The 27,320-nt window shown below is 40.6% G+C and overlaps 1 protein-coding gene across 1 annotated transcript in view; it reads left to right on the forward strand.

Moving 5' to 3' along the window:
- The window catches only part of enpp6 (ectonucleotide pyrophosphatase/phosphodiesterase 6), a 97,797-nt gene that overhangs the window by 40,053 nt on the left and 30,424 nt on the right, over window positions 1–27,320 (forward strand). Inside the window, exons 4-5 of the mRNA XM_073486271.1 lie at window positions 23,498–23,639; window positions 23,875–24,054. Coding sequence (XP_073342372.1) covers window positions 23,498–23,639; window positions 23,875–24,054 — 322 coding nt within the window. The remainder of the gene's footprint in view (window positions 1–23,497; window positions 23,640–23,874; window positions 24,055–27,320) is intronic.

A 27,320-nucleotide genomic window follows, 5' to 3' on the forward strand; every position in this document is an offset into this window, starting at 1 on the left:
ATCGTAAACACGTGTGTATGATCGTGAATGCCAATCCATCGTAAAGTGACAGCGCGCTCCCGGTAATCAGCTATTAGCATAAATCCCCGCCCATGAATTGCCAATGACCACCATATAAGGAGGTATAGATGCATCCAGTCGACCTGTCAGTCATGGCGCAAACGAAGAAAGGGAGAGAAAGAAAAAAGAACTTTGCAGAAGCGGAGATAGAAATACTTTTGGGTGAAGTGGAATTAAGAAAAAAAAAAAGTATTTTCATCTGCTAGCAGTGGTGTGACAGGGACAGGCAAAGCGAAGGCCTGGAGGGAGGTGACAGATGCCGTCAATATTGTCTCTGTAGTCCAAAGAACCATGTCCGAGGTGAAGCGTAAATGGTTTGACATGAAACTGGAAGCAAAGAAACGCATAACCTCACACAAAAGAAATATATCAGCCACAGGAGGAGGAGGCTCACAGTCGCAGCTATCAACTGCAGACGAGCGCATCGCGGGGATAATTGGGGAGACCTCTCTGTCAGGAATTATACCTGGCGGAGACAGCGACATGCCTCCACTGGAGTCGACATCAAACCCAGATGGTAAGGTGATAAGTGTTGTATCATAATACATTACTGATAGCTTAGTGGTCAGTATAGTTTAACCTAGGTCGTACAGTCCCACCAAACAAACAGAAGATTCATTAGTGGGGTTTTCTCTCCGGATTGAATGAAGTGGAAACGGGAAACCAGAAATGTTAGATTGTGCGTAATGGATACAATCAGTGATGGCTGTCGGAATGTAGAGCTATTTAACATTTATTTTAACAAAGGATACAGATAACATATAGCCCACAGCAGTTTTGTATGCATCGTCTTCAACTTATTTGAATCTTAATAGCCTAAAGCTCTGTTTTATACAGCTCCAAATAAGTCAGTCTGCAGCCAACGTAAATTGAACATTTTTGAAATCAGATTTATTAAAGGTTTCTTTCAAATGATCAAAGAGCCACACAAAAAAAACCAAACGTGTTGTCTCAAATAATTTTCTAGCTGGCGAGTGCTCCTCCCATGTTGTGGCTCCACCACCTGCTGCCCCTGCTGCCCCTGCTGCTGCTTCTGCTGCTGCTCCTGCTGCACCCAGGTACCGAGGCCGGAGAGGTGATCCGGCTGTCCTTACAGATGAGGTCCTGAGGAATCAGGAGGCTTTACTTGCAGCAGTCAACCAAATAAACACATCCCTCCAAGACATTAACATGAGCTTGAAGGGAATCTGCGAGGCACTTTTGCACCCTCAAAAATAAAGTCTGATCTTGTCAGTATTGTGTGATGTCTGTGGTTATCCTGGAAAAATACTTGAAACAAGATAATCAAGCTACTCTCTTTTATTCTGATAATTAAATATAGCCTATTTGTATACATTTTCAAGAGCATGGCATTAAAATGAACTGATGTAGCCTACTGAAACAGGATGCTGTATATAAATATAAAACAAAATACAAATGAAACTAACTTTTTGCAAAGCATGTCGGCCTAAAATGTGCATAGCTTATTCAGTCCCTGTCTTAGCAACAGTTACCTTAAAATCGCTCTATAAGTCGCTGGCGTGTCTGTATAGCAGCCGCATTTCGAGGCCCAAGAGCTGGTTCCGGAGGCAGTCGTTCCTCTGGATTGGGGACCTCAGGCAGGGGAAGGCCCTGTTTAATGGCCACGTTGTGCAGGACACAGCAGGCTAATATTATTCGACACACCTTCCCGGGTGCATAAAGAAGGGTGCCACCTTTATTGTCCAGGCACATCCATCTTGCCTTCAAGACCCCGTTGGTGCGCTCTACAACGGCCCGAGTAGCAGCGTGCGCCTCGTTGTATGCCAGCTCCTGTGGTGTCTGTGGGTTGGCCAGTGGGGTCATAAGCCACGGCGTCAGTGGGTAACCCCTATCCCCTATGGATATAGAAGGGTGAGTCCGTATATAAAACACACATGCAATTGTGTAGGCAGGCTATATTCTTACCAATGAGCCAGCCGTCCCTCACAGCTCCATCCTCCAAACGCGTGCCAACTGCGCTATTACGCAGGATGAACACGTCATGCGTCCCACCAGGCCACCGTGCCACAACGTTTAACAACACACACTTTGCATCACAGATCAGTTGCACATTCACGGAATGAAAGTTTTTCCGGTTTATGTAAGCAAATGCATCACCAGATGGAGCCTTGATGCGTACGTGTGTGCAGTCTATGGCACCAATGACACCTGGCATGTTTGCAATTGCACTGAATCCCTGCATCACTTCTACCTGCCGTTGTGCGCCATAGGGAAAGTTGATATACTCTGGCAGTATTTTTATAATACCTTTAAGCACTGCAGGGAGGATGCGGCTCATTGATGGTTGTGAAATGCCGGACCTGTCACCTATCTCCTGTTGGAAGGTCCCTGTGGCTAGGAAACTAAGCACAGATAGTACCTGTAATTGTGCAGGGATGGCATGGCTGCGTTTTGTTGGCCTTGTCAGATTAGGCTCCAAAATGTTGCATAAATGCAACAGAATTGGTCTCAGGAGTCTGAAACGACTAATCAACCATTCATCACTCTCAGCCAACATATCTGCCCGATCCCTGAAATACCTCTCTCTCCATATCAATCAATCAATCAATCAAACTTTATTTGTAGAGCGCTTTTCATACATGCTAATGTAGCTCAAAGTGCTTTACAGAAATTAAAAACAGCAGCAGCAACAATTAAAAAACAAACAAACAACAGCCCCCCCCCCCACACACACACACGCGCGCACACACACACACACACACACGCACGCACACACACACACACACACACACATACACAGCCACACCCAGCTACTTAAAACCCAACAGGAAAAAATAAAAAGTGAGTAATAATAAATAACTAAATAGTGATAAATGAAACAGGGCACTAACAACAGGTATTGCGGAACCGAGGAAACGCTATCATCGATGTATTTCACTGAGGAGACACTAGAGGCAGTAAAATAAATAAAATAAAGATAAAATAATAAAACTCTAAAACTAACTAAGAATGATAAAATACTAAAAGAGGTATAAAAGTCTATAACTGTTTATAAGCAAAGAAATAAAAAATAATCATAAATAAAGTAAAACAAGATAAAACAAGATTATTAAAATAAATAAATGAATAATACCTGAATAGATAAATCAAATAAAACCAGGTTTAAACAGGATAAAAAACCAATAAATACATAAATAAAATTCAGCTAAAAGCCAGCCTAAAAAGGAAGGTCTTAAGGTTGCTCTCAAAAGTATCAACATTCTCCAGTGCCCTCAGGTCCTCTGGGAGGCTGTTCCACAAACGTGGACCACGGTATTGAAATGCGGCCTCCCCGTGAGTTTTTGTTCTCACTTTTGGAATGGTTAAAAGGTTGTTGCCAGAGGACCTGAGGGTTCTGGAGGGTTCATACGATAAAAGCAAATCTGATAAATAAGTTGGGCCAAGGCCATTAAGAGCTTTAAAAACTAATAAAAGGATCTTAAAATCAATCCTGAAGCAGACAGGTAGCCAGTGCAGAGACTTGGGTGTGATGTGTGCTCTCTTTCTGGTCTTAGTCAACACCCGTGCTGCAGAGTTTTGGAGTAGTTGTAATTGAGCCAAGTTCTTTTTTGGGAGACCAGAAAGTAGAGCGTTGCAATAATCAATGCGGCTGGTGATAAAAGCATGCATTAATGTCTCTGTACTGGCTTTGGAAAGGAATGGTCTCACTCTGGCAATGTTTTTTAGATGATAAAAAGCTGTCTTAGTTATGTTTCTGATGTGTGGGTTAAAACTGAGGTCTGAATCAAAAATAACTCCAAGGTTTTTTACTTGGTTAGTTGGTTGTAATGCCAGGGCGTTCAATTTTGTATTAATCATCTGTCTTTGAGCTTCAGAACCAATAAATAAGACCTCGGTTTTGTCCTGGTTGAGCTGAAGAAAATGTTTTGCCATCCATGACTTGATATCTAAAATACAGTTAAAAAGGGCATCAATTGGCCCTGGGTCATCAGGAGACACGGCGATATACAGCTGTGTGTCATCAGCATAACTGTGGAAGTTCATGCCGTGCTTCCTGATGACATTCCCAAGTGGCAGCATGTATAGGTTAAAAAGTGTTGGACCTAAAATTGAGCCTTGGGGGACACCACAGGTAATTTTGTGGCTCTTTGATGAGTATCCCTCCATACTCACAAAAAATGTTCTGTCAGTGAGATAAGATTTAAACCAGTTAAAAACAGTACCAGAGATTCCAACCTGGTTGTGCAGTCTGTCTAAAAGAATTGAATGGTCTACTGTATCAAAGGCTGCACTTAAATCAAGAAGTACTAAAATAGATGGTTTTGTCCTGTCCAGATTTAACCTGAGGTCGTTTACAATTTTAACTAGTGCGGTCTCAGTACTATGGTTTTTCCTAAAACCTGATTGGTACATTTCATAGATTTTATGGGTTATCATAAAATCATTTAACTGATTAAAAACAAGTTTCTCTAAAATTTTGCTTAAAAATGGTAGATTGGATACTGGTCTGTAATTATTAAATATGGAGGGATCTAAATTGTTTCTCTTCAGAAGGGGTTTCACTGTGGCAGTCTTAAGTGCTGTAGGAAAAACACCCATCTGAAGAGAGTAATTTACTATGTTAAGTAACTCATCCTTAAAAGAGCTATAAAATGTTTTAATAAAGGAAGTGGGAATGGGATCTAAAATGCAGCTTGCTGGTTTAAGTTGGGAACACACTTTGCCCAGCATCTCAGCATCAACCAGGACAAACTTCTCTAGTGTTTCCTCATGTAAAAACAAAGGTTCTGTAGTGATAAAATTAAAATTCTGGTCTTTGGATAAAAGTGATCTAATATCATCTATTTTACTTCTGAAGTGATCTGCAAAATCTTCACATTTCGAAATGGACGACTCACTGCTAGACTTCATAAAAACAGGGTTAATAAGATGGTCAATTGTTGTGAATAGGATTTTGTGTTGTTCCGGTTGTCAGCTATCAGTTTTGAAAAATGTGATCGTCTTGCATCTTTAATTGCTTTATTATAAGTGTTCAAATGCTCACGGAAAATTTGGTAGTGCACTGTTAATTTATCTTTTCTCCACCTTCTTTCGGCTCTTCTACAGTTTCTCTTTAGCTGTCTAGTTTTTTCATTTTGCCAGGGAGGAGTTGGATTGGTAATGATCTTTCTCAGAGTGAGTGGAGCAACTGTGTCAAGGATTGATCTCATTTTACTGTTAAAACTATCTACTATAAAATCACATGAGGCAGGTAAAATGTCTGCAGGAGTGTCCCGTAAAAGATTAATAAAATTTGCAGTCACTTCATTAGTAAGATAGCATTTCCTGACGGTTCGCTCTAGAATATCCTGTTGTATAAAATCACAGACATTAAAAAAGACACAGAAATGATCAGACAGACCTACATCAATCACAGAGGAGATGTTAACAGACAGGCCGTGGGTAATTAAAAGATCCAAAGTGTGTCCTCTGTTATGGGTAGGCTGGGTAACATGTTGAGTAAAATTTGTAAGATTAAGTAAGTTTAAAAATTCCAAGGTAAAAGTGTCTGATTGATTGTCCACGTGTATATTAAAATCACCTGTGATAATGACCCTCTTGTAGTTTGTGTGAATGATTGTGAGTAGTTCTGAAAAATCTGAAATAAAAGAAGTGCAACGTTTGGGTGGTCTGTAAACTGTCATGCAGAGTATGGGAGGGTTGCTGAAAACAAAAGAGTGATATTCAAAAGTTGTATAGTGTCCAAATGCAATGTCCTTAAAACCAAGTGATGCTGAATGGATGGCTGCCGTGCCGCCACCTTTTCTGTCTATTCTATTCGTAAATGAGAAATTGTAATTTGGTGGTGAGGCTTCAATGAGTGTTACTGGTCCATCAGTGTTTAGCCATGTTTCTGTTAAAAACATGCAGTCAATATTATTATCTAAAATCAGGTCATTAATTAAAAATGTCTTATTTAAAAGAGATCTTACATTTAAAAGTGCCATATTCAGGGTCGGGGGTGAATTGGCAGACAACTGTGTGTATGTGTTTATGGATGTAAGATTAATAAAGTTCACCCCATGAGTTAGTTTACTGTGGTGGTGGTGGTGGTGGTGTTTCACGCTAACTCTGTTAGTGATGTGGACAGGAACAGGAAAAGCTGTATTTTGATCCTTCCATAAGGGGGAGCTAGTGGTAACAGGTGGGACATGGTTTGGTGTTGTTGACAGAGGAAAGGCAGGTGAGGGAGGGGACGAAGAAGAAGAAGAAGTAAATAGTCAGGCACGTGCAGCGGATTGTACAGCATACTGTAGATTAGCCGCAAGCATGCGGCTACCCAGCATGTTGGGATGGAGTCCATCACTCCTGAAGACGGTTGAACGCCCCCAAAACAGGTTAAAATTGTCAATAAAACCAATGTTGCGGGCACTGCAGGTAGATTGGAGCCAGCTGTGGAGACTGAGTAATCTACTAAAACGCCCTGCTCCACGGGCCACTGTGGGGATCGGGCCAGAAATAAAAACAGACTTACCACAGGAACTTAAAAAGCATAAAAGATCCTTAAAATCCTTTTTGGTCAGCTCTGACTGCTGACGAGCCAAGTCGTTGGTCCCTACGTGAACTATCAACCGGCTGATAGAGGAGGGGAGTGAAAGCAACAGCCCCGGGAGCTTGTCCAGGATATCGGGTACGGTGGCTCCAGGGAAACAGTGAGTGACAGCATTGAAGAAGCGGATATTCCTGATGATGGAGTCCCCGGTTATCAGTGTGGTCGGGGAGAAAAGGGGACGAAGACAGGGCGGTGAGAGCTGTGGACCCCCATGGTCTGGGAGAGCGCGACCTGCTTGCACGCTGGTGGTCTCCGGCTGGAGGTGGGCAGCCTGGGCAGGTGGGTGATGTGAAGGGGGACCGGGGGGCTTGAACCCGGAATGAGGACCCCCTCTCGGCTCGGGGCAAGGGAGACATCCAGATCGTCTGAGTACGGCGTCCTTTAACATTTTACGGCGAGAAGACGCTGTTGCTTCGGTCAACGGCCGTTTATCCAGCCTCACAGCAGAGTGGCAGGCTGCCTGAACACTGTTTTCCCGTAGAGGTGCATTGACAGTGTCGGCAGGCGTCGTTCTCGGCGATGGGCCCAGACGAGGGCGAGTCGGAGCAGCCGGGGCGACAGCTGGGTCACCTGGGTGGGCCGTGGCGTCATCGGACAGTACCGTGTAGCGGTTGGAGAGGTCCAGGTGAGGTGGCGAGGCAGACCGGGCCGTCCGACTGTTCCTACCACGGACCACCACCTCGGCCCAAGACTCATGATGGTTAGGAGTTGAGCAGGAGGAAAGTCGAAGGTTGGCGGCAGGGTCCCAGTGAACGGTGTCCCGGATGGTTGCGTTGAGGGAAATGATTTGTTTGGACTGCTCAGATGCCACTTCCATGAAACTGGACAGGAGTGAGTCCTTCTTTTTCAGTTCATCAGAGAGCCTACGGATGTCCTCTTTCAGGTCAGCAATCTTTTTATTTGCTTTATTAAGGACTGTGCAGTCCTCACATGGCGTGGTAGGCATAGTAGCTTGGGAGTGTGAGTGTGTCTGCTTGTCTGTGTGTAATTACCAAGCTAGTAGCAGCTACACTCGCGGCTGGTATGACAAGTTTGGTACAAATGTCAACCTTGGATATATCTGTAGTTTGCAGAAACATTAACTGCCAACATCATATCCAGGAGTCAGTTGCTGTTTGTTGCTCTTCTTTCGATGGAATAAACCCTCCAGGGTTAGTGTTAGGATAGAAGGCCTCTCAGTCACGCTGCTGCACAAAACACGTCTTAGCACCGAGCACCTATTACCAGGAAGTAATAGGGCCTTGCGCCAAATCATGCAAGAGTGCAAGTTCAGCCATTGTTACCATTAACTAAGACTGAAGGCCTTTTATACTGTGGGAGGTTTAATTAGAATTGACACCACCTGAGTGACCCAGATATGGTAATGGTTTACATCCTTTTTGTGATTTTATTATTAGCCTATATTTTTATTATCATCATTCAACATGTAGAAAGAACGTGTAATCTATTGAGTCGATTTACATAGATAATTCGCAATCATGAACCTAATCTGGATCTTAAACCTGCCAATTGCCAACTACTTTAACTAAATGTGTTATATTTTTATCATATGTTTAGGCTATATCACGTGTTTCAAAGGCATCTGCGTATTGTGCACATGACAGAGCGCAATATGAATTTAAATAGTAATTTCCAATAGTGACAAGCATTATTTATGTGCATTCTTAAATTTACACAAGCACTACGCGTGGTCAGCAGCATGTGTAGATTTTGTTAGTAGCTACGAAAAGATCGGAGCTTTAATGAAGAGCTACTAAAATATTGATGAATGCGAGATGCACGTAAATTTCCGTCTGCGAACAGTTTACACACAAATTCGTTCTGCTCACGTTTCATGAATGAGACCCACTGTGTGCAATAGTCCACTTTTCACTTCTTTTCCACTTCTTTTCTTTCTGTCACTCTCTGTCTCGCAATTCAACACACACAGTTGTCCTCAAATACCCTCAATTAACCTATCCTCTCAATGCTTGCTCAAGAGGTGCTGTGCATTCCAGCAACAAGCACAGCCAGTGAGTGTGCTTTCAGCTCAGCTGGCCGTGCGCTTGAAGCGTGACGAAATAAAAATTCTGGAACTAGTCCTCGTCCTCTCTCCCGCTCTGTATTATCAGTAAATTAGTGTTCATACACATTCAGAAAGTTCAGAAAGAATGTTCATACACATAGTCTACATTTAGATTAGACTGGTGTGATGTCATTATTCAGTCTTATTCTGTCATTATTCAGGCAGCCCCTCTCCCTCGCCCCATATATTTTTGCAACTTAAAAACCAGTTTCCTGCAATTTTACATATTTTTCATAATGGACCTGCATAAGCAGAAATGAAAATAATTTGTCAAATCTGATAAAACAAATAAAATTCAGACAAATAAAATAAATTGTTTTATTTGTAAACTTTAAAAAAACCAAAATGAATGTAAAATTTCATCCTCAGACTCTATGGAGCCCCTAAAGCAGCGGTTCTCAAAGTGTGGGGCGCGCCCCACTGGTGGGGAATAGAGACGTGACAGGTGGGGCGCGACAAACGGGAGGAAATTTTCCTTTTTATGCCTATTTTTATCAATGCCTTTCTTTAATGACAGCAAAGATCATATCAATAGTCACTGTTCCTGTCGCTGCGGTGGTAAGCGCGGCCCGCTAGCTTGATAGCTGCGTCTGGGACTCCCGAGTGTAGCCAGGTCTCAGTGATTATAATCACACAACTCTCCTGGACGAGTGACCATGTTGATAAGCGAAATCGTAGTTCATCCATTTTGTTGTTAAGAGACCTGGCGTTGGCAACGAAGAGGCTGGGGAGCGGTGGTCTCCTGGGATTCCTCTTTAGTCGAGCAAGAGTGCCGCCCTGGCAGCCCCGCTTCTGCTTGCGCTCCCTCCGCAGGCTCCGCCGCCTGCCACTCAGTATGATCATCCACGGAGGCTCCGATGGTCTGGCTATCTCCGCTGGTATCCGGTGACTATGTGGGAAAGTATCCATATCGGGTAGTTGTTGTTGCGTGATCCCGATTTGTAATAGGGATTCACGACTGTACTGTATTAAGTTTGATCTACCTGAGCGAAATTCCCAGAGTGCGATCAGAACAACAACAAACATTTATACTCCGCCAGCAGATGATATTGTGGATGTATCTCTCAAATGCATACCGAAGACCATTCTGTCGGCTTCTCTCTGATATCACCAAACAGTTTTTCCAGAAATTTGTCGTAATTTCCTTTGGAATATCTCTTATTGATATCACTGAAAACTCCATATTTCTTATGGTAGGAGCGAAAGCTTGACAGACATAGCAACAGTAACTAAGGGGGGTGGGGCTTAGCGAACGGTCAATTGTAGAGGAACAAACTTTCGCGCGGATGTTAAGCTTGGCGTAATTCATTAGCATTGTGTTGGGGCGATGGGGGCAGGTGGGGCTTGAAAATTCCCCCTTGTCCAAAGTGGGGGATGACCGAAAAAGTTTGAGAACCACTGCCCTAAAGGGACATGGGGGAAAAAAAAAAACGTAAATGTTTCTCGTGCATGCAAGATACTTTCTCGTGAGCACGTGCCCAAATTATGCGCGACAATCAGTGGTATCCCTCAGCCTGGGATATCGTTTGAAAATGAAAGTTTGATAGGTGAACACTATTTATTCATTGAAGTGTAGTTATGGTGAACTCGGCCTGTATCATGATTAGGACTCACAATGAGGATATGGAGTGTAACGATTCTGTTAGAGCTGTCACTGACTTTATTTACAGGCTTTCATAAATCATACAATCCATATTGGCAGGTGGTGAGGATTATCCAGATGAGCTGACTGGAGAAGGCAGAGTGTGTGTGCGCACTTTCTCCAGTGCGCTCTGTGCGCTGTCTACAGTGTGCGGTGTGCGCCTGACAGCACAGTCGTTTCCACTGCAGCGATTTCACACATAAATTATATGAAAACTAAAATCTTATTTGGTGAAACATGAACAGTAGGCTATTCATTCTTTAATGCTTTTTGATTTAATCTTGGATTTCTACCATCGATTATGATTACTGGATCAGTTAGTTACCAAAGAGTCCGGCTCTCTCCGCTGCGCTCCAGAACAGGGAATGTGATGTCAACACAGTGCTCAATGGGGAAATATTGATTTAAGGTTTGTGTTGGCTGATATTTTTACAACTGAAAGGTGTTTATGGAATAATTATTACACTTAACTATAAGCTCAAATATGGAAGTGCAAGTGCGCGAGTAACACTGCTGGTTTGAATAATTATGAAAATGTGCTCACAAAACTTTTCTTGTGAGCGTTTTCATAAACCTTGTATTTGTAATAGCCTCGTATTGATGCTTATAGTTAAATGTAAGAAACATTTAAGTTTTTTTTTTTTTCCCATGTCCCTTTAGGGGCTCCGTACAAATAGGAGGAGGATTAGCATGTGAACATGTGAAGATGCTCAATTGCGCGACTTAACAGTCAATGCATGACACTTGGCAGCTGAGTGTGTTAGACAATGAACTGCAGTTAATGTGACAACAAGTGTACCCACATTAAATGACTGCACAACATGCATTGTGTTAACAGAAAAAGGTCTTGGGTCTTGCAATTGGTGGAGAGCGCTCCCCCTAGAGGGCTGGAGCACTTCCATTGTGGCGACTGAATATGCAGTGTTTTTCTGTTGCATGCGTTTTTGGGGAGTGTTTTGGGCCATTGAAGCATGTTGGTGTATTTGATTGTGTTGTTTGTATTTGCAGCGTGTTGCCTAAATTCTGTGCATGTGTTGTCAAATTGATGCAGATGTTTTCTTATCTGCACACGTTTCGACTATTTGCATACGTTTTCTTAAGTTGCAGCATGTGTACCCTTTGTCGGCAACCATAGATAGGGGTGACAGGATTAGAGGTGGCAAAATGGCTCAAAGCGCCCCTAAAAATTTCACGAGGTCCTGGCTGCAGACCTCCACTGTGAGGTCGCTACCACTCTCAGGCCACCTCCACTGTCAGGACAGGAAATGCACGGGATATATTTCAAAATAAAATCACGAATGCACTTCCGGTTGAATCGTTTTCCTCACAAATGCATTAATTAGTAAACAATATGACGTAAAATCTATCAATTCCTTGTCTATAGTATATATCATTATATCGTATTTATATAGTAAACTTTTTTGTTTGTCGTTTTTGGTCTGTGTTTTCCTTTAATGTTGCGCATGAGCCCCAATGTGGGCATTTTGATTTATTCTGTCCAAATCTAGGACAAAAAGCCAGACTAATATACACTGCACTGCGTAATTTTACAACTTAGTCAGTCATTACGAAAAACAAACGGTGGGTGATATGACTCGGGGCTCAATAGTCTATTTGTAGCCTACTACAAAGCTGAGGATCTTGAAAAGAGAAGGTCAAATAGTTGATAAATGAAAACAATGGAGGGCAGGAATAACATTGCTCAGTGCACAAATTGTCTTTTAAGTTATTACTCATATTCATAAGCCAACATCTCATAAGATGTCACTGGCCTATACATTTTATTGTGTACAATACAGTATATACAGTACTTCACTGCCTTTTCATTATCATTTAACTTTGACTTTATTGCACTGCTCTTTTTCTATATATTTTTTCAAATTTTTTTCTGTTGTATTATTCTGTATTTTTATTCTTAACCACCATAAATTTCATGTTTGGTTCTATGTCTATGCTAAATATGTTCTTGTGCTGCTGGAACACCCAAGTAGCTACCACTAAATACCACCCTTACTCTTGATATCTACAGTATAATCCAAGTGAATTATTAAGTGATCAATGAGAAAAACATAAAAAACACACCAAGTCACAACATGATTAAATGTTCTGTAGCCCTTTATTCTTGAACACAAACTCACTCATCTGTGTGACATTCACAATAGGCCAAATAATTTCTTCTGTCCATTATTTCTTCGCAAAATTTCCACATGTCCTCAGTATTGTAAAATGTGAACTTGAAGGGCTCCAGGATTGCTTCCTTTTCATGCTCATCCACCTCTTCTTTCCACACCCTCCCATATTGCAGAGCAGCCTCAGCCTGTTTCTCCTCCCCCATGCACAGAACATCAGGCAGGTCCACTTTGGCAGACAACAGTTGTCTGTTGGCCTCAACCCACTCTGCTGCATGTCTGCAATTGTGAAGAATGCGATCTTCAAGTCCTATGGAAAAGACAGAAAGAAAGCTGTCTGTACCATAGCTGCTGCACCAACAGTATCTGAGCAATAGATTCTGTGAAAAAGCTTACCCCTTCCACTGGTGTGTCCACATCGGCAGGTCTGACTGAGACCTCAGCCTGCTGCTCTTCTTCCTGAAAATATATAGATAAGCAAAATGATCAGTTGTAATATTCAAAACACAAGCTCCAAAAAGAAGAAAAAGAAAAGATCCCATCAGTCAGTCTGGAGGTCAGAGGGCCCTTCTCAGACGTCACTCTAAACGTGTATTTCCTTCCTCAGTATCAAAAATAAAAGTACTGATGGTGCAGAAGCATGCTACTTCTCAGTAATTTCAGTTACTATTCGTTTTGTTTATATACTGTAGTATACAACAGAGGTGGAAAAATAAAAAAGTAAAAATGTGCCACATTTTGATTCCACTTGTGCACTTAAACAGGTGATATCACTAATTAGCTAGTTGACCTCTGGCAAAACATCATGGTGTGTTGCATCGTGTTGGTAGCTTGGCTGTCTCACATATCACGTTTGTGAGTTCAGAAAGACACGTTTTCAACTTTGTGACGATGCCCAGCTAATGCAAGGAGAGTTTACAAAAATGTTTTATAACGTTACATACAAACAAATGCGAACAGTTACTTTACGTTATGCACTATACAGTTAATAATCCCTGATAACTTACGGTGTTGATGCTAACCGCCATTAGTGAAAGTTAACTTTGACGTTATCTAACTCAGCTTCAAAACAACAACCCAAGCCGACATGTAACATTCGGTAATTTGCATCATTAATGACTTCTATAACGTTATTATTTTACGGCACCTATATTGACGAAGAACACAAGAAACCATGCAATTACTTTCTGTGGATAATAAAAATAAGCAGCTCACCGCTACTCGGAACACATGCTCACTCGCTGGTCTCTCTCGAATGAAAAGGCAGGTGAAATCCAGATTTAAATGTACTCCCCCCCCCCCCCCCCCCCACAAAAAAAAAGTGGAGGCCTGCAGCCAGGTGCCTCTCAAAAATTTAACAATTTTGCCCTTGCATTAGGTTTAACCTTGATGTCTGTAATTTGGTAGGCAAGTGTATCATATGCCTCTTGGTGTCATAGCCAATAGGAATTTGGGCATTTTAAATTTATATTTCGTTTCTTTGCGATTTACAGGTGCTGTACTTTAATGAACTTCTCCTAGGGCAGTATTTGGATCGACTTACTGTAACATTGAGCCAGTGCACTGTAAACCTTATCAATAAAAGTTGAATGAAAATTAAAATTTAGTATTCACATCACATGACTTGCTCATGTTGGTGAGGTGAATTTTGTGGACTTGCCATTAAACATAAAATTGTTGTAACTCAAATATACATTGTCCAATGTGCCCTAAACTAAGGTCTGATGAGAGTCCTGGGCTGGAGACATCTACATGCCAGTATTCAGTTATAGTGACAGTGCTACCTACTGGCCACAAGAAAGGACTATACTTGAATGTACTAATGTCCTAGTAGGTTGAACAGATCCACTTCAAATTTGGTCTGAAAAGCCTTACGACCTTGATGATGCCATCTTGTGAAGCTTGTCAGTTTTCATTGAACACCATTGCTGTGGCAACTAGGGCTGTAAAAGTACACAGTTTGGTACACAGGCATGGTTCAGAATGCACCTTGATATAGGGAGTCTTAGTAGAATACGAGTTTAGTGCAACAGGGAAAACAGAAAATCCCAAATGCAGGAGGTATTTATTTTCAACTGACAACAGTGCAGTGACAATTGGTTCCACCCAGTCTTGACCTACAGTTAGTACAGCCTGTAGACGATGCAAGGCAAGGCAAATTTATTTATATAGCACAGTTCAAACACAAGATAATTCAAGGTGCTTTACAGGGGCATAGAAATACATTAAAAATAATACATATGCCCTGATTTGGGGTATGTTGAAAGGTTATGAGATGTATTTTTCCCCAAGCTGTCAGAAGATTGTAAGCACTTCTGGCATTAATCCCTGGGAGTTTGAATACACTGAATTATTTTTTTATTTTTCTTGCCCTACATTTCCTAATGCAAAAATAAGCCTGCAGGTGACCTGTAACTGCCCCATATTTCTTGGAAAACACAATGAGTCCACGTCATATAGTCTTACATGGTCGAAGTTCAAAATTAATATTAACAATATCACTGAAAATGGACACTTAATACATGTTTTTCTGAGGAAGTATCTAGGTGCCTGGCAAAACAATGCCATTTTATGACCTCAAAATACCCCTGCCTGAGATTTGAACCTGTTTTTAACATGGTCAAAAACAGGTTCTTAGGTAGAAAAACAGCCCATCAAAGAGCAGTATGCAGAAAACTACATAAACTTGCATGATTTCCAAGTTTATGGCTTTAAAAACTGATATAAATTATATATTACTCGATAGTCAATGAAATCTCATTGACTACATGATGCATCAATCATCCTGAGACTGGCATGTAAGTGGCTCAGGAGTGAGGAGAAAGAATATAATATATAATATACTGGACATTTGGGAATAAGACTATAAGACAGTTTTTGTTGTAGTTTGATGCATTACTGAATCACCCAGACACTTTATCAGTGAGTTGGCAAATCTTTGTACATGCTAGTTTGTTAGTTAGTTTGTTGATTCTACCTTGCTAATGTGGTATCCTGTAAATTAGCAGATTTTGAAGCAGAGTTACAATTTTACAATATCAAAATTATTGCATGTTCTAAAACACCATATATACTGTATATATATATATACAGTATTTACACAGTAGACAGTTATGACCATTTCAGACACTGAATAGAAGGAGCGGAGCATGGTGAAAAACACTTAAAGAGGAATGTTGATCATCCTTCCACAATTTACTGCCCTAGAGAGGTCTTATGATCCATCTTTGTTTATAAAGTCTCTGTCTGAAAAGCAAGCAAAGTTGAAATCCTTCTGTGGGGATCATAGAGATGTACAGATTTAACAATAATAGAGTTGTGTAGGGATGAAGTAGTTTTGTAGGCCAACCCTCGACAAAAAGCCGATGGGATTTTTTAATTGCATTTTGGAGTATTACCGAAAATAAGCTTATGATTCTTACATGTTTTGTTCAGCAAGATAATCTTCACAGATGAACAGACTACATTGCAGTTGCATGACATGAATATCACCACCACGAAGTGCCTTACTACACAATTACTTTACATGTTTTCTATAAATTGGTCCATCTACAAGTTGTAAAGTTAGAGATAGAATAGTTTGCAACTAAGATCTGCCTGTAAAGACGGACAAGGGTGTAGATGTGTATTCATGATGACGTTTAATGTCCCTGACAACTTCTGTTGTGGTGATGATGATGATGATGATGATGATGAAGATGATGATGAAGATGATGAACATGCATTTTGTAAGATCTGGACATAATTTCAGTTAAAACATTTAAAAAATGAACTAACCCTATCAACAGAGTGTGAAGAAGTAACAGATCTGACGTTATGTCCAAGGACAGACCGTCTCTTTTGTAATAAGCACGTCTGGCCTGGGGGGCAATAGTGAGTCACTGTAGCCTCTCTAACTTCTCAAGCCTTCCCTTCTTATAATAATACCTCCTGGCCTGAGGGGCAATAGTGAGTCACTGTAGCCTCAGTTAGTTATTTCAGTAAACACAAAGATGCAGAAGCTTCAGAAAAACGACTTTAATCAGCATCTCAAACAACAGCCCCTGAAAAGAAATCACGTCTGTGGCAGAGAAAAGCGACTTAAAAAGAAGCTAAACAGGAGTACACTTTGTCGAGGCTTTCCAATGCTGGAGACAGCTGTGGGTGAGTTAAAAGATGAAGTCACAACATTTTTTTTGACGGGTAAGTAACATCTAACGTTGTCTGTTTACTGACACATATCTTTAGTGTAACTAATGACAACACAAACTGCATCAGTTAGCGTGATGTGATTGTTTTCTTGTGACTGTGGTGTTGCTAAAGCTGAGCTAAGTGAGCTATAATGTTAACGTCATGTATACACAAACTCTACATGTGAAGATCATAAGATAGCAGTCTTATTTTGACCGGCTATATTCTTGCTCTGCTGTCAGTTATTAGTTGCCTTTATTTGTAATAGTTGTCTGTAAATTGCGGTTGTATGGACCCAGTAGCAGACCAAATATTTTCATTAAATTCTTAATATTGTAATGACTTGGCATTACTTGGCGTTATGAGACTGTTATGTAACTTTGCTATACATTTTTTAGGTGTGTCTCACTGTAACATTGACACTGTAAGATATTGCGTACAGTCAGTACATCATAAAATTCTTGCTCCAGGAAAGAACAAAGACCAGCTCTGGCTTCTACCCCCATGAAGAAACAACCAGACCTGTAGAGCTGGAAGACACTGCTGTATCAAGTATTGGACCGAGTGACAGTGACAAGTAAGTCTACAGTGGCTAAAGATTTCACTTATTTGTACTTTGTGAACCGTGTGCCCTGTGAAAATCATGTGGTAAGATGAAAATGTTTTTCTCCAAATTCCATGTTTCTGCTATATGACACTATATAATCATTAGTTTTGTACACAACTGTTCCTTACTTTCCTGCTGAAAGAGGGCAGATGGCACTGTGATGTATGTATTATGAGTACTGACATCATCAGAGTGAAATAATGAATAAATTCTGTCTGTAATATTAAAATTAAAGATCTTACTAATCATATCTTGCATGTTCAGAAGGCTTTACAAAAAACATTTGAAACATTACAGTGTTCACAGAGTTCACACTGTATATATCTTAGCCTGATCATATCACTGTTCACACTATATAATGAACACAGTGCTGACATGTTCTAATAAAAACAATGTGTCTGAACTAAACTAATTGACCTGCAGAATTCCAGTCCAGCCGACCCCAGTAATGAATTACCACCCTGCCCTTTATTCTAATCTGCTGGTCTCATCAACAAGCCCCACCAGTGGACGTCTGTCTTTATACATTACATCAGCTGACATCTTTGACCATCATATATGTCATCACATGACATATATTCTTTACACTGTGAACTTTTGCACATTCCATGATGAAGAGCTTTGCACAAAACTGTACAGCTTTGTGAGTCTAAAACATACATACTGGCTATAGTATTTCCTATAGTATTTCCTTATATTTTTATTGTTATTTATGTGTGACTGTTGCAGTAATTAGCTTTATTTTTTTTATGCACCAGACACCAAAGCATATTCTTTCCTCTAAAAAAGGAGTGGCATTTTAGTGTCCACTATTGCACTTATTCTTTTGTAAATTTTGTGGTAAATGGCAAAACATGAAAGGCTTTTTGTGTTGACAATAACTGAAATGAAACATTCCAACCTGCTGGAAAAGGTTTTCTGCCAGCTTACTCAAATATAGGTTGTAGTCGTTGTTTAGTATGCCTGCTTACACAGACCTGTGTTTGTTACACCAATAGAATTGAGTTGTTCTCAGAATTTAGTATCAATACATACCTACAAAAGTTTTATTTAGCACTTGTTGTGTAACAAAAGAATGCAACAGAGCAAGTATAATATGGGTACATAGATACATACATAGAAGTATTTATTTAGGTCTTTACAATTTGAACAACATGTTATAATGAATTTGCATAGAAACAAATGAAATATATAAGATAAATGGCAAAAAGAGTTTGAACTAAACCTTGAGAAAGGGGGAATTACTGCCCCCTATTCATAACAAATTTGTGACAAAAGCATGAGTATAATTGTGTATCATCTGCATAATAATGATGGATATGGAGTGTTTTCTAATGATACCTATCTACCTACCTATTGATACCTTCTAGTGAACCTTGTGGAACTCCGTAACTAACTTTGGTATGCAATGAGGATTCATTGTTAACCTGTACAAACTGAGACCGATCTAAGAACATACAGCAGCTCAAAGCAGTTCTTGGCCAATGCCAATTAAATGTTCCAGTCTTGTCAGATGCAATTAGGAGGTCATTAATAACTTTGACCAATGCTGTTTCGGTACTATGGTGGATGGAGCCAGATTAAGGTCAAAAGGTCTGTTAATTTGAAAACAAAAATTTTGATTGAAAAAATAAAATTTTAAACTGAAAGTTCAAGTTTTGATCTTGAATTATATTTACGCTCAGCCTAGGGGTGCCAAAGTGTGACATAAAACAAATGACAAAAGAGTGTATGTGCAACAATAATTATTTATTTACAAAGACAAAGTGCGACTATAGTGTGAGTGAAAATATGTACAACGGTGAAGCCTCTGTTCAGGGTGAGCTCAGGCCAAAATAACAAACAAAAACCCAATCTTAACTCCTGACCAGTAATCTAACTAAACCCTATGAAAGGACAGGAACAAAAAGACATTTGCTAACCCTACCTCCCTAACCTAACCAAAAACAGGAGAAAAACAGGAAGTAAAGAAAAGGCAGCTCACCCCTACTACTTCGTGCCAATCCCCAAACACTCTTACTCCGGCAAAAACACGGAGCACACACTCTAGCACTCAGCTGAACACACTCTAGCTCTCAAAGAACACTAATTGATAAAGCACAAACACAAGCACGAGCGAGAAGGATGCTGTTCGCCGGTAGCGATCCCCGGCATCTTCTGAGTGGAACCGTCTAAAATGTCTCCGCGCTCCAGCACCAGTCAATCCCCAGCTGCCACGTCAGTTGCTCTTGGCCAATGCGGTGCGGGACTTGATAAGTAGGGACCAGCTTTGGAGGGAGACAGGTGCTCTCACTCGGCTTGAAACACACAAATTAATAACAACAAAATTTCGAAATACAGCTGGAGCCGTAACAAAGATTTTTAAAATAAAAATAAGCGTAGGAAGGATATTTTTGATTTAACTGTGATATTCTTTTAAATGAATTATTTATTTTAAATTTCACTTACATATAAGTTCATATTTGAGGTCTTCAGTTGCAGATTTTATGTTTTCATATTCCGATCTTATTTCTTTGCATTCAAATCTAGTTTTTTTGGTTTCAGATTTTTTTTTCTTTTACATTCAGATCCTATTTGTTTCAAGTTACAGAATTTTGGCCCTGATCTGGAGTGGGGGGTAGGGCATCAACTGAGACGGGCATGGGATTGTGAGTGACAGCATAATAAAGAAGGCTTCCTTAATTATTTTGCCTTCAGGAAATGTGGGTACTTTGTCATGAATATCACTTAATTCACTGCTAATCAGGTGAATACAGTGTAGCCTGTTTTAGACCACTCAGTAAAATATGGCAGATTGTGAAGTTTAACAGCCATACTTTAAAAATTGATGTTTCTCATTTGCACATAAGACTGTGAACACAGCGCAGATCACGGATTTAGAAGAGGTACTGCCGAAAATTATCCTAAATATTGTAATGCTAAGATGTCTTTATTTGGGGAGTTTTTCAAAGCTCTAAGCTCAGCATAAGGTTAGCATTAACTAGCTTTATACTGAAAATTGTATTTAAATTGAAATTAACGTTTTCCTACACTTATTTTTATTTTGAAAATGTTTTAGATTTTTTTATAATTCAAGATCAAAACTTGAACTTTCAGTTTCAAATTTTATTTTTTCAATACATTTTTTTTTTCAAATCAACAAACCTTTTGGCCTTGATCTGGCTCCATATGATGCACTCTAAAACCTGATCGGAAATCCTCATATAAGCTATTGCTATGTAACAAGTCATGTAGCTGATTCATGGACACACTGACTGATGCCAATGGAAACGCAGTACCAAGGCTATCATTAATTCCCATGTGAATATATTTTTAATCACTCATGATAATTACTTTATTTGTTTTAACTAGACTTGATAAAAACTGAGAATTCAAATAAAAATTCAGAATAAGGACCAGGAGCATGTTACACTATGACAAAAAGGATTGGCTGTATTGTTTTTTCCAGGTTGGGTGAGAGAGACTAAGAAAAAGGGTTTCGAATGAGTTATAATTAAGTTCAGGTTAGGAAAAATTAACTCCACTTTTTTAATTGATGTAAGTGATTGGGGGACAGATGGGGTCTCAATGGGGTTTTGGGTGGGAAACTGTTATGGTTTGGACTTTACTGTGTGGCTTGTTTTCGTGTTTTTTCTTATGCTTTGTGTTTCAGAGGTGCTGGGAGAGGCTGGGTGTGGTTTCCTGCTGGCCAGAGCATTTGCCATCTCACACACCTGCAGTTTGGGAGTAATCCGCTTCCCTTCTTATACCCTGGTCTCCTCTCTGCTTGCGGCCAGCTTATTATTGCCAGCTCTAGTTGGTACATAATCCACCTAACGATCCCAGTGATTTCAAGTGTCTCTAGTGTTTCTAGATTGTTTTTTTGCCTGTGCTCTAACTTTGAATGTTTCTCTGCTTCTTCAGTGTGTGAACTTCTCCCTGACCAGCTCCTCGGCCAAATGCCACCCAGCCGCCAGCACCTCTGCCACTCTGCACTCTCTTGATCCCCTGAGTACACAGTCTGCACCACCGTGAGTCTCCTCCATCTCCTCACACGGAGCCACCTGCCTGAGTCGGAGCTCCTCACCTTCACCTGCCTATTGTTCGGCGTGTTCAATAAATTACACTTAAATCTATTCCCTGTTTGGTGTCCGCTTTTGGGTCCACTACTACATCTACAAGTCGTCAAAGGTAACTGTTCTAAAAGAAATGCAGAGGAGCATGTAGGACTGTAGCTTTGCCTCCTACTCTCAACTCTTTGAGGTTTGGACCACTAATAACCTTGGTCAGATTTCACCAATATGGAGTGTCGGATCAGGACACAGAAGCTGTCTTTGAATTTATAGATCTTTACCGGATGGTTTAGTCATCAGGTATATAGGCACAATTCTTACAGACTTATCCTTTATCTGCTACAATGCAGCGTTGCACATGTGGGTGTGTGGTCTACAACAAGAGATTAAAACTCATTACGAACATCATCAAAAATGAAAATACAAGCTTAAATTAGTAGGCTCAAATTAATAATAAAGAAATAAACAAAGAATAAAAGAACTTACTCTCAGTAGTTAGCAGTAGTCTAAATACACAAACTATAGGAATCTCTCATCAGTTGTTGCATGTAGCTAATCTAACTTAATGGGGCTCTCTGGCCGTAGCATGGGTAACCACTGGCTAACAAGCACTGAGAGACTTAAACACAAATGAACACTACAACGACCAGTCAACCACAGAGCAGTCAATTGAACTAGCGACTTACTTTTAGTCATCCATGTACACAACAGGTCAGATTTACTGGGGTTAAGTTCTTTCACAGCAAGCACCAAGAGAGAGAGTCTACTGCATGCCACAGGGGTTTCCAGAGCCTGACTGGGCTGGGGTCTCTATGGTGATTAATTGGCTCATTGAGTAGCGCACTGGCAGCCTTTTCTCACTTAAATTTTATTGAGAATTTTGTAAACGTACAAGCAGAATTAAAGAACAATAATATAATACAGTAAAAAATGACAGTAAAAAAATAAATAGATAAATAAATCAACAAAGTGACATTTGAGCTTTCTCCCTTATATGTAATGCAACATCATGATCTGTTTACAACCCTCTTAATTTGTGGTGTCGTTCAGTTTTCTTTTATATTCAACCCACTTTTCCCACCTTGTCTCATATTTCCCCTCTGGAGCCTCAATATGTGTGTGAATCTTTCCTAGTCAAATATTTCTTCTACTACCCCCAGCCATTGTTCCTTTGTAGGTGGATCTGCTTTGTACCATGCTCTGGTTATAGTTTTCTTGCTGGCCACCAGCATTGTCTTGATCAGGTATCTGTCCCCACCCTGTGTGTTTTCCTGTGCCAGATTCCCCAGATATAACACCGAGCCAGTCTTAGGCATCTCATATCCTAGTATCTCCTTTAACACTCCCCATATTTCTTCCCAGTACTCTTTTATCTTTTGGCAATCTTTGGGGTTATGAAATATCTAATAATATTCTTCCATCCAAACTCCCTCCATACCCTTGATCCAGTAGTTGAATGCTGTACCCTGCACATATTGTACCATTCTTCCTCCGTCAATTCAATCCCAAGTTCCCTTTCCCACTTTTCTTTTATGTACATTGTTGAAAACTCTGCATTTCCCCCTTTTCTACCATCTTACTTATTGCTGTGATACCCCTTTGGGCCCACCTGAAACCTTGATCTTCTTTTCCTGGCAGAAATGTATTATCATATATTAACCATCTCAAAATCTTTGTCTCTTTTTCTAATTTGTACCTCCTTACTACTGTGTTCCACATGTTTGAAGTGAATTTAGTAATTGGGTCTATTAAACTTTGTTGTGTCCTAAATAGTTCTTTATCCCCTACTAGGTGTTGAATCTGGTAGTTCTCCCCCTTCATTTCGATGTCTTTCCATTTGGCTATATAGTCCTTATTCCTCCTCTCTCCTTAGGTAACTGTAATGTCACATGTTTAATCCTGGGTCTCTTATGGCCGTAACATAACTCTCCTCCAGTTAGATAGAACTGAGGAAGCCTCTTGGATGAGAGGTGAAATGTCTTCAAGAAACTGAAACAAGTCCAGTTGCCTACGATATAGCACTTAGATTTACAATGACCTGGATGACTGTGTTGAGGGTCAGTTTGTAGCTTCATATAGCTGGATTCCATTTAAAATTACCTTTGATCTACCACTGAATATGGATGAAACCACATGTACGATGGCAATAATGGTAGCAGCAGATGACTTATGAGTGTTTGTGTGCTTGTGTGTGTGTGTGTGTGTGTGTGTGTGTGTAGGTCAGGGCAAGCATCCATGGCAGCAATATATTATGAGAAAATAGATGTGGAGGGACATCACTTCGGTCCAGACTCTCATCAAGTCAGAACAGCTGTACGGCAACTGGATCTTGCCATGCAGATGCTCAACAAAAAAATCAAAGTTAGTTCATATAATTTATAATTATGCAGTTATTATATATATATATATATATGTATATATATATATATATATATATATATATATATATATATATATATATATATATATATATATATATATATGTATATACATATATGTGTGTGTGTGTGTGTGTGTGCGTGTGTATGTGTAATAACTATTGTTATGTAGTGTATTAGTTATCTATTTCTGTTGAATGTTGTGATTTTCTTTGCAGGAGAATAACATGGTGAACCAGCTGAACATTGTGCTATTCTCAGACCACGGTATGACAAAGATCCAGTGGATGGAGAAGGTTATAGAGCTGGATAAGTATATCAACATGTCGGACATTGTCAAGATGATGGACAGAGGACCATTGGTCAGTTTGTGGCCCAAAGATAACAAGTACCAAGAGGTGAGACCATAAAGACAGTCATAAAAAATCTGGGTCCAGGTTGATGAATGACTAAACTATATCATACGCCGCTTAAGGGACAACTTAATCGTCACAGTATACACCAATATAACACCAATTCAGTAAACTTCAAGAATATCAATCTGTACATTTAGGAAGCAAAAGTGATCATGAATCAAGTTTACCTGCTTTGGTGCCAGTCCCGGCGTCCCGCCCCCTCAGTCACAACGTAGTATTTTCATTTTTTTTATATTGTTTTCAGTCTATGATGTGTTCAAAACAACCCAAAACTCGGAAAAAACTCCACTGACTTGTTAAAACCATAATGAACAGTTTTGGAAATTCAAATTCCGAGTTTCCAGTGGTCCTTGAATCCATCACGCACCTTACGTTATGTCGTCAGTGCATCATCCCGCCGCAAGGAAAAAAAACCCCAAAACAAACTCAGATTTTCAAGCTCAAGCCAGCAGCTATATTTTCATTCAGAATGGACATTCGCAAATGGCTGAAAAAGCCAGAAACTACACCGTCGGCAGCAACAGGAGAACCAGAGAAGCCGAGGAGCACCTGCCGAGGCCAAATTCGGAGAAGGAGCAGTGCATTCAGTGGCACAGTGAACTGCCCGCCGGCGCCCTCTGAGCCAGGTTCACCAGGAGCGGAGAGCCCGCCATCGCACTCGCAGCAGCAGTGTGGTTTACCGGAGGACCTCAGAGTTGACAAGTCAGTTCAAGTTCGTCTCAAGCAGTTTCCAAAGAAACAACAGCATAATAATGACTGTAAACGGTCGTTTTCGGCTAATTGGTACAATGAGAGAGACTGGCTTGAATATTTGCAGCAAGCAGACGCTGCCTTTTGTTTTCCCTGCAGGAAATTTGGAGAGAGTGACTCCGTTTTCACAAGAACTGGGTATACTAATTGGAAGCATGCTAATGATAAGGCAAAGGGATTTAGCAGGCATAGTAACAGCAAAGAGCACCAAGCATGCATGGCTAGCTGGAAAGAGAAGGAAAGCCTTGGGCAGCGCGAAATAGACATTCAACAGGAGTGCAAGTGGCTGCTATTTGGCATCATCGACTCTATTCTGAGTGAAATGGCTGCGCGTTTCAGCGAGCGTAATGGGAAATACATGGCAGCTTTGAACGCTTTGGACCCCGTCAGTGAGAATTTCCTGGAGGCCGACAAAGTGAAACCACTACTGGATTTTACCCTCTAGGCGCCAGAGTTTATTTAGGAAAATATTCCGTTTGGATTTTAAGATTTCAAAAGGCTGTAGCTTGGAAGTGGTGAGAGATAAATCCATAGTGTAAATGAGAAAAATATTCATAATGACCTAAAGTTTGTGATGGGAGTAAATTTAATCATCTAATTTGCATATTGTGACGTCACCAGGTGACTGAAAGTAACTTTAAGTAAAACTGATTTTTGAACATATTTACACAGAAAAAAAAAATATATTGTCATCTCATCCTCAAAATAAAGGAACAGGAGTTTGATTGGAGTAAATTTACTAATCTAATTTGTATGTCACCAGGTAAAATTCAGTAAAACGGAATTCTGAACATATTTACACAGTAGATTTTTTTTCATTTCATTTCATTTTTTCATAGATTTTTTTCATCCTCTCATCCTCAGAGTAAATGAACAGGAATCTGATAGGAGTAAATTTCCTAATCTAACTTGTAAAAAGAAAAGAAAACTCGCTGTGATCAGTATGTGTTGCTTGTGTGACAGTGTGTGCAGCTGCAGCATCGTCAGAGTCACTCGTCTCTGACGAGCAATCGTCATCAGAGGGCAAATCATCCCCTTCTGAATCGCGATCAGCAAAGATCTGTGCAAGCACCTCATCCGCACTGTAAAGTCTTTTGGGCATTTTGTTTTTTATTACAAAAATCGCTATCTGTCTCTCGATCGATTGGCCATCTAGTGGTAGCAAGCAGTAACAGCACAAGGCAGTAGATTTAAAGATATGGGCTGTTTTATTCAGCAATGTTGCCTGTCGCAATAATGCGACTTTGGCGCCTAGAGGGTTAACAAACACAGAAATGGTTGAGGCACAGTTCACAGTTGCACGGGAGTTTCTGAAAAACAGGTGCACAGGCCAGGACGAAGAGAAAGTGACTTTGAATCAACTTGTTGCAAAGGAGTACATGGTATTCAGTGCCATGCCAGCGGTAATGACTGCGTTCAAACACGCACTAACATTCGGGGCATCAACTGCTATGTGCGAAAACTCATTCTCCACCTTGAAGAACGTATTTACCGAGCACAGACGCAGCATGTTGCATAGACGGAAAGCCCATCTCATCCAGCTGGCATTTGAGAATGACCTCAGTCGGAAATTTAAAGATGAATGGAAGGAGATGCTGTTAAGGAGATTCCACTCATCAGGAAAGAGGAGACTGCAACTCTATTGAAGGTAAGAGCTGGTTATTTTATCTGTATTGTTGCTACTGTTTGTGTTTGTTACCAATGTGGTTATTGATTGCTGTTGGACATCACATGTTAGATCAGCGCTGTCTGATCTGTGGAGTCTGTTTTTATGTTGCTCTGGGTTACCTGGCTTGTTTCTTGCTTCCGATTTGTTAGTGCGGTTATTCAGGTTTTCATCTGTTTCTTAATGGTCAGGTTAGAATGAACGTTGTGTTAGTAAAGCAGGTATATTTACTTGTGCCAGTGTGTTATTGTAACTTGTTTCTTATCACGTATCTATGTGGCTTAGATAAAACAGTCGGGCTGCATAAGTTTTCTCATACTATGCATCACGTCATCGCCCCCCCCTCGGTTTTCAGCCGCCCCCCCTTCTGTTCTGAGCTGGCGCCGGGACTGTTTGGTGCATATCAGGTGCAAGAGGCAAAAGCAAGACAACCCGCAAAAAGGGAATGGTTTTGATAGTGGCCACAGACAATTGCTCTCTCCTTATCCTTCCTGACTGATTCTTCTCTAGTTTAGTGTTCTGTTAGTGTCCTTGTTGCTAATGGTAGCATGAGGCGGTACCTGCAGCCCAATCAGGTTGCACAGGTAGTCCAGCTCCACATGGCACATCCATATGTGCGGTCACAAGAAGGTTTGCTGTGTCTCCCAGCACAGTCTCAAGACATTTACATTTAGGGCATTTAGCAGACGCTTTTGTCCACAGCGACTTACAGTAATTCATACATTCATACACTGATTGCGGTGGCTGCCATGCAAGGTGCCGACCAGCACATCAGGTGCAATGTCTTGCCCTAGGACACATCGACATGCAGACCAGGGAAATCAAACCAGCG

Source organism: Pagrus major, chromosome 18 (genome assembly GCF_040436345.1).
Source record: "Pagrus major chromosome 18, Pma_NU_1.0".
Taxonomy (NCBI): domain Eukaryota; kingdom Metazoa; phylum Chordata; class Actinopteri; order Spariformes; family Sparidae; genus Pagrus; species Pagrus major.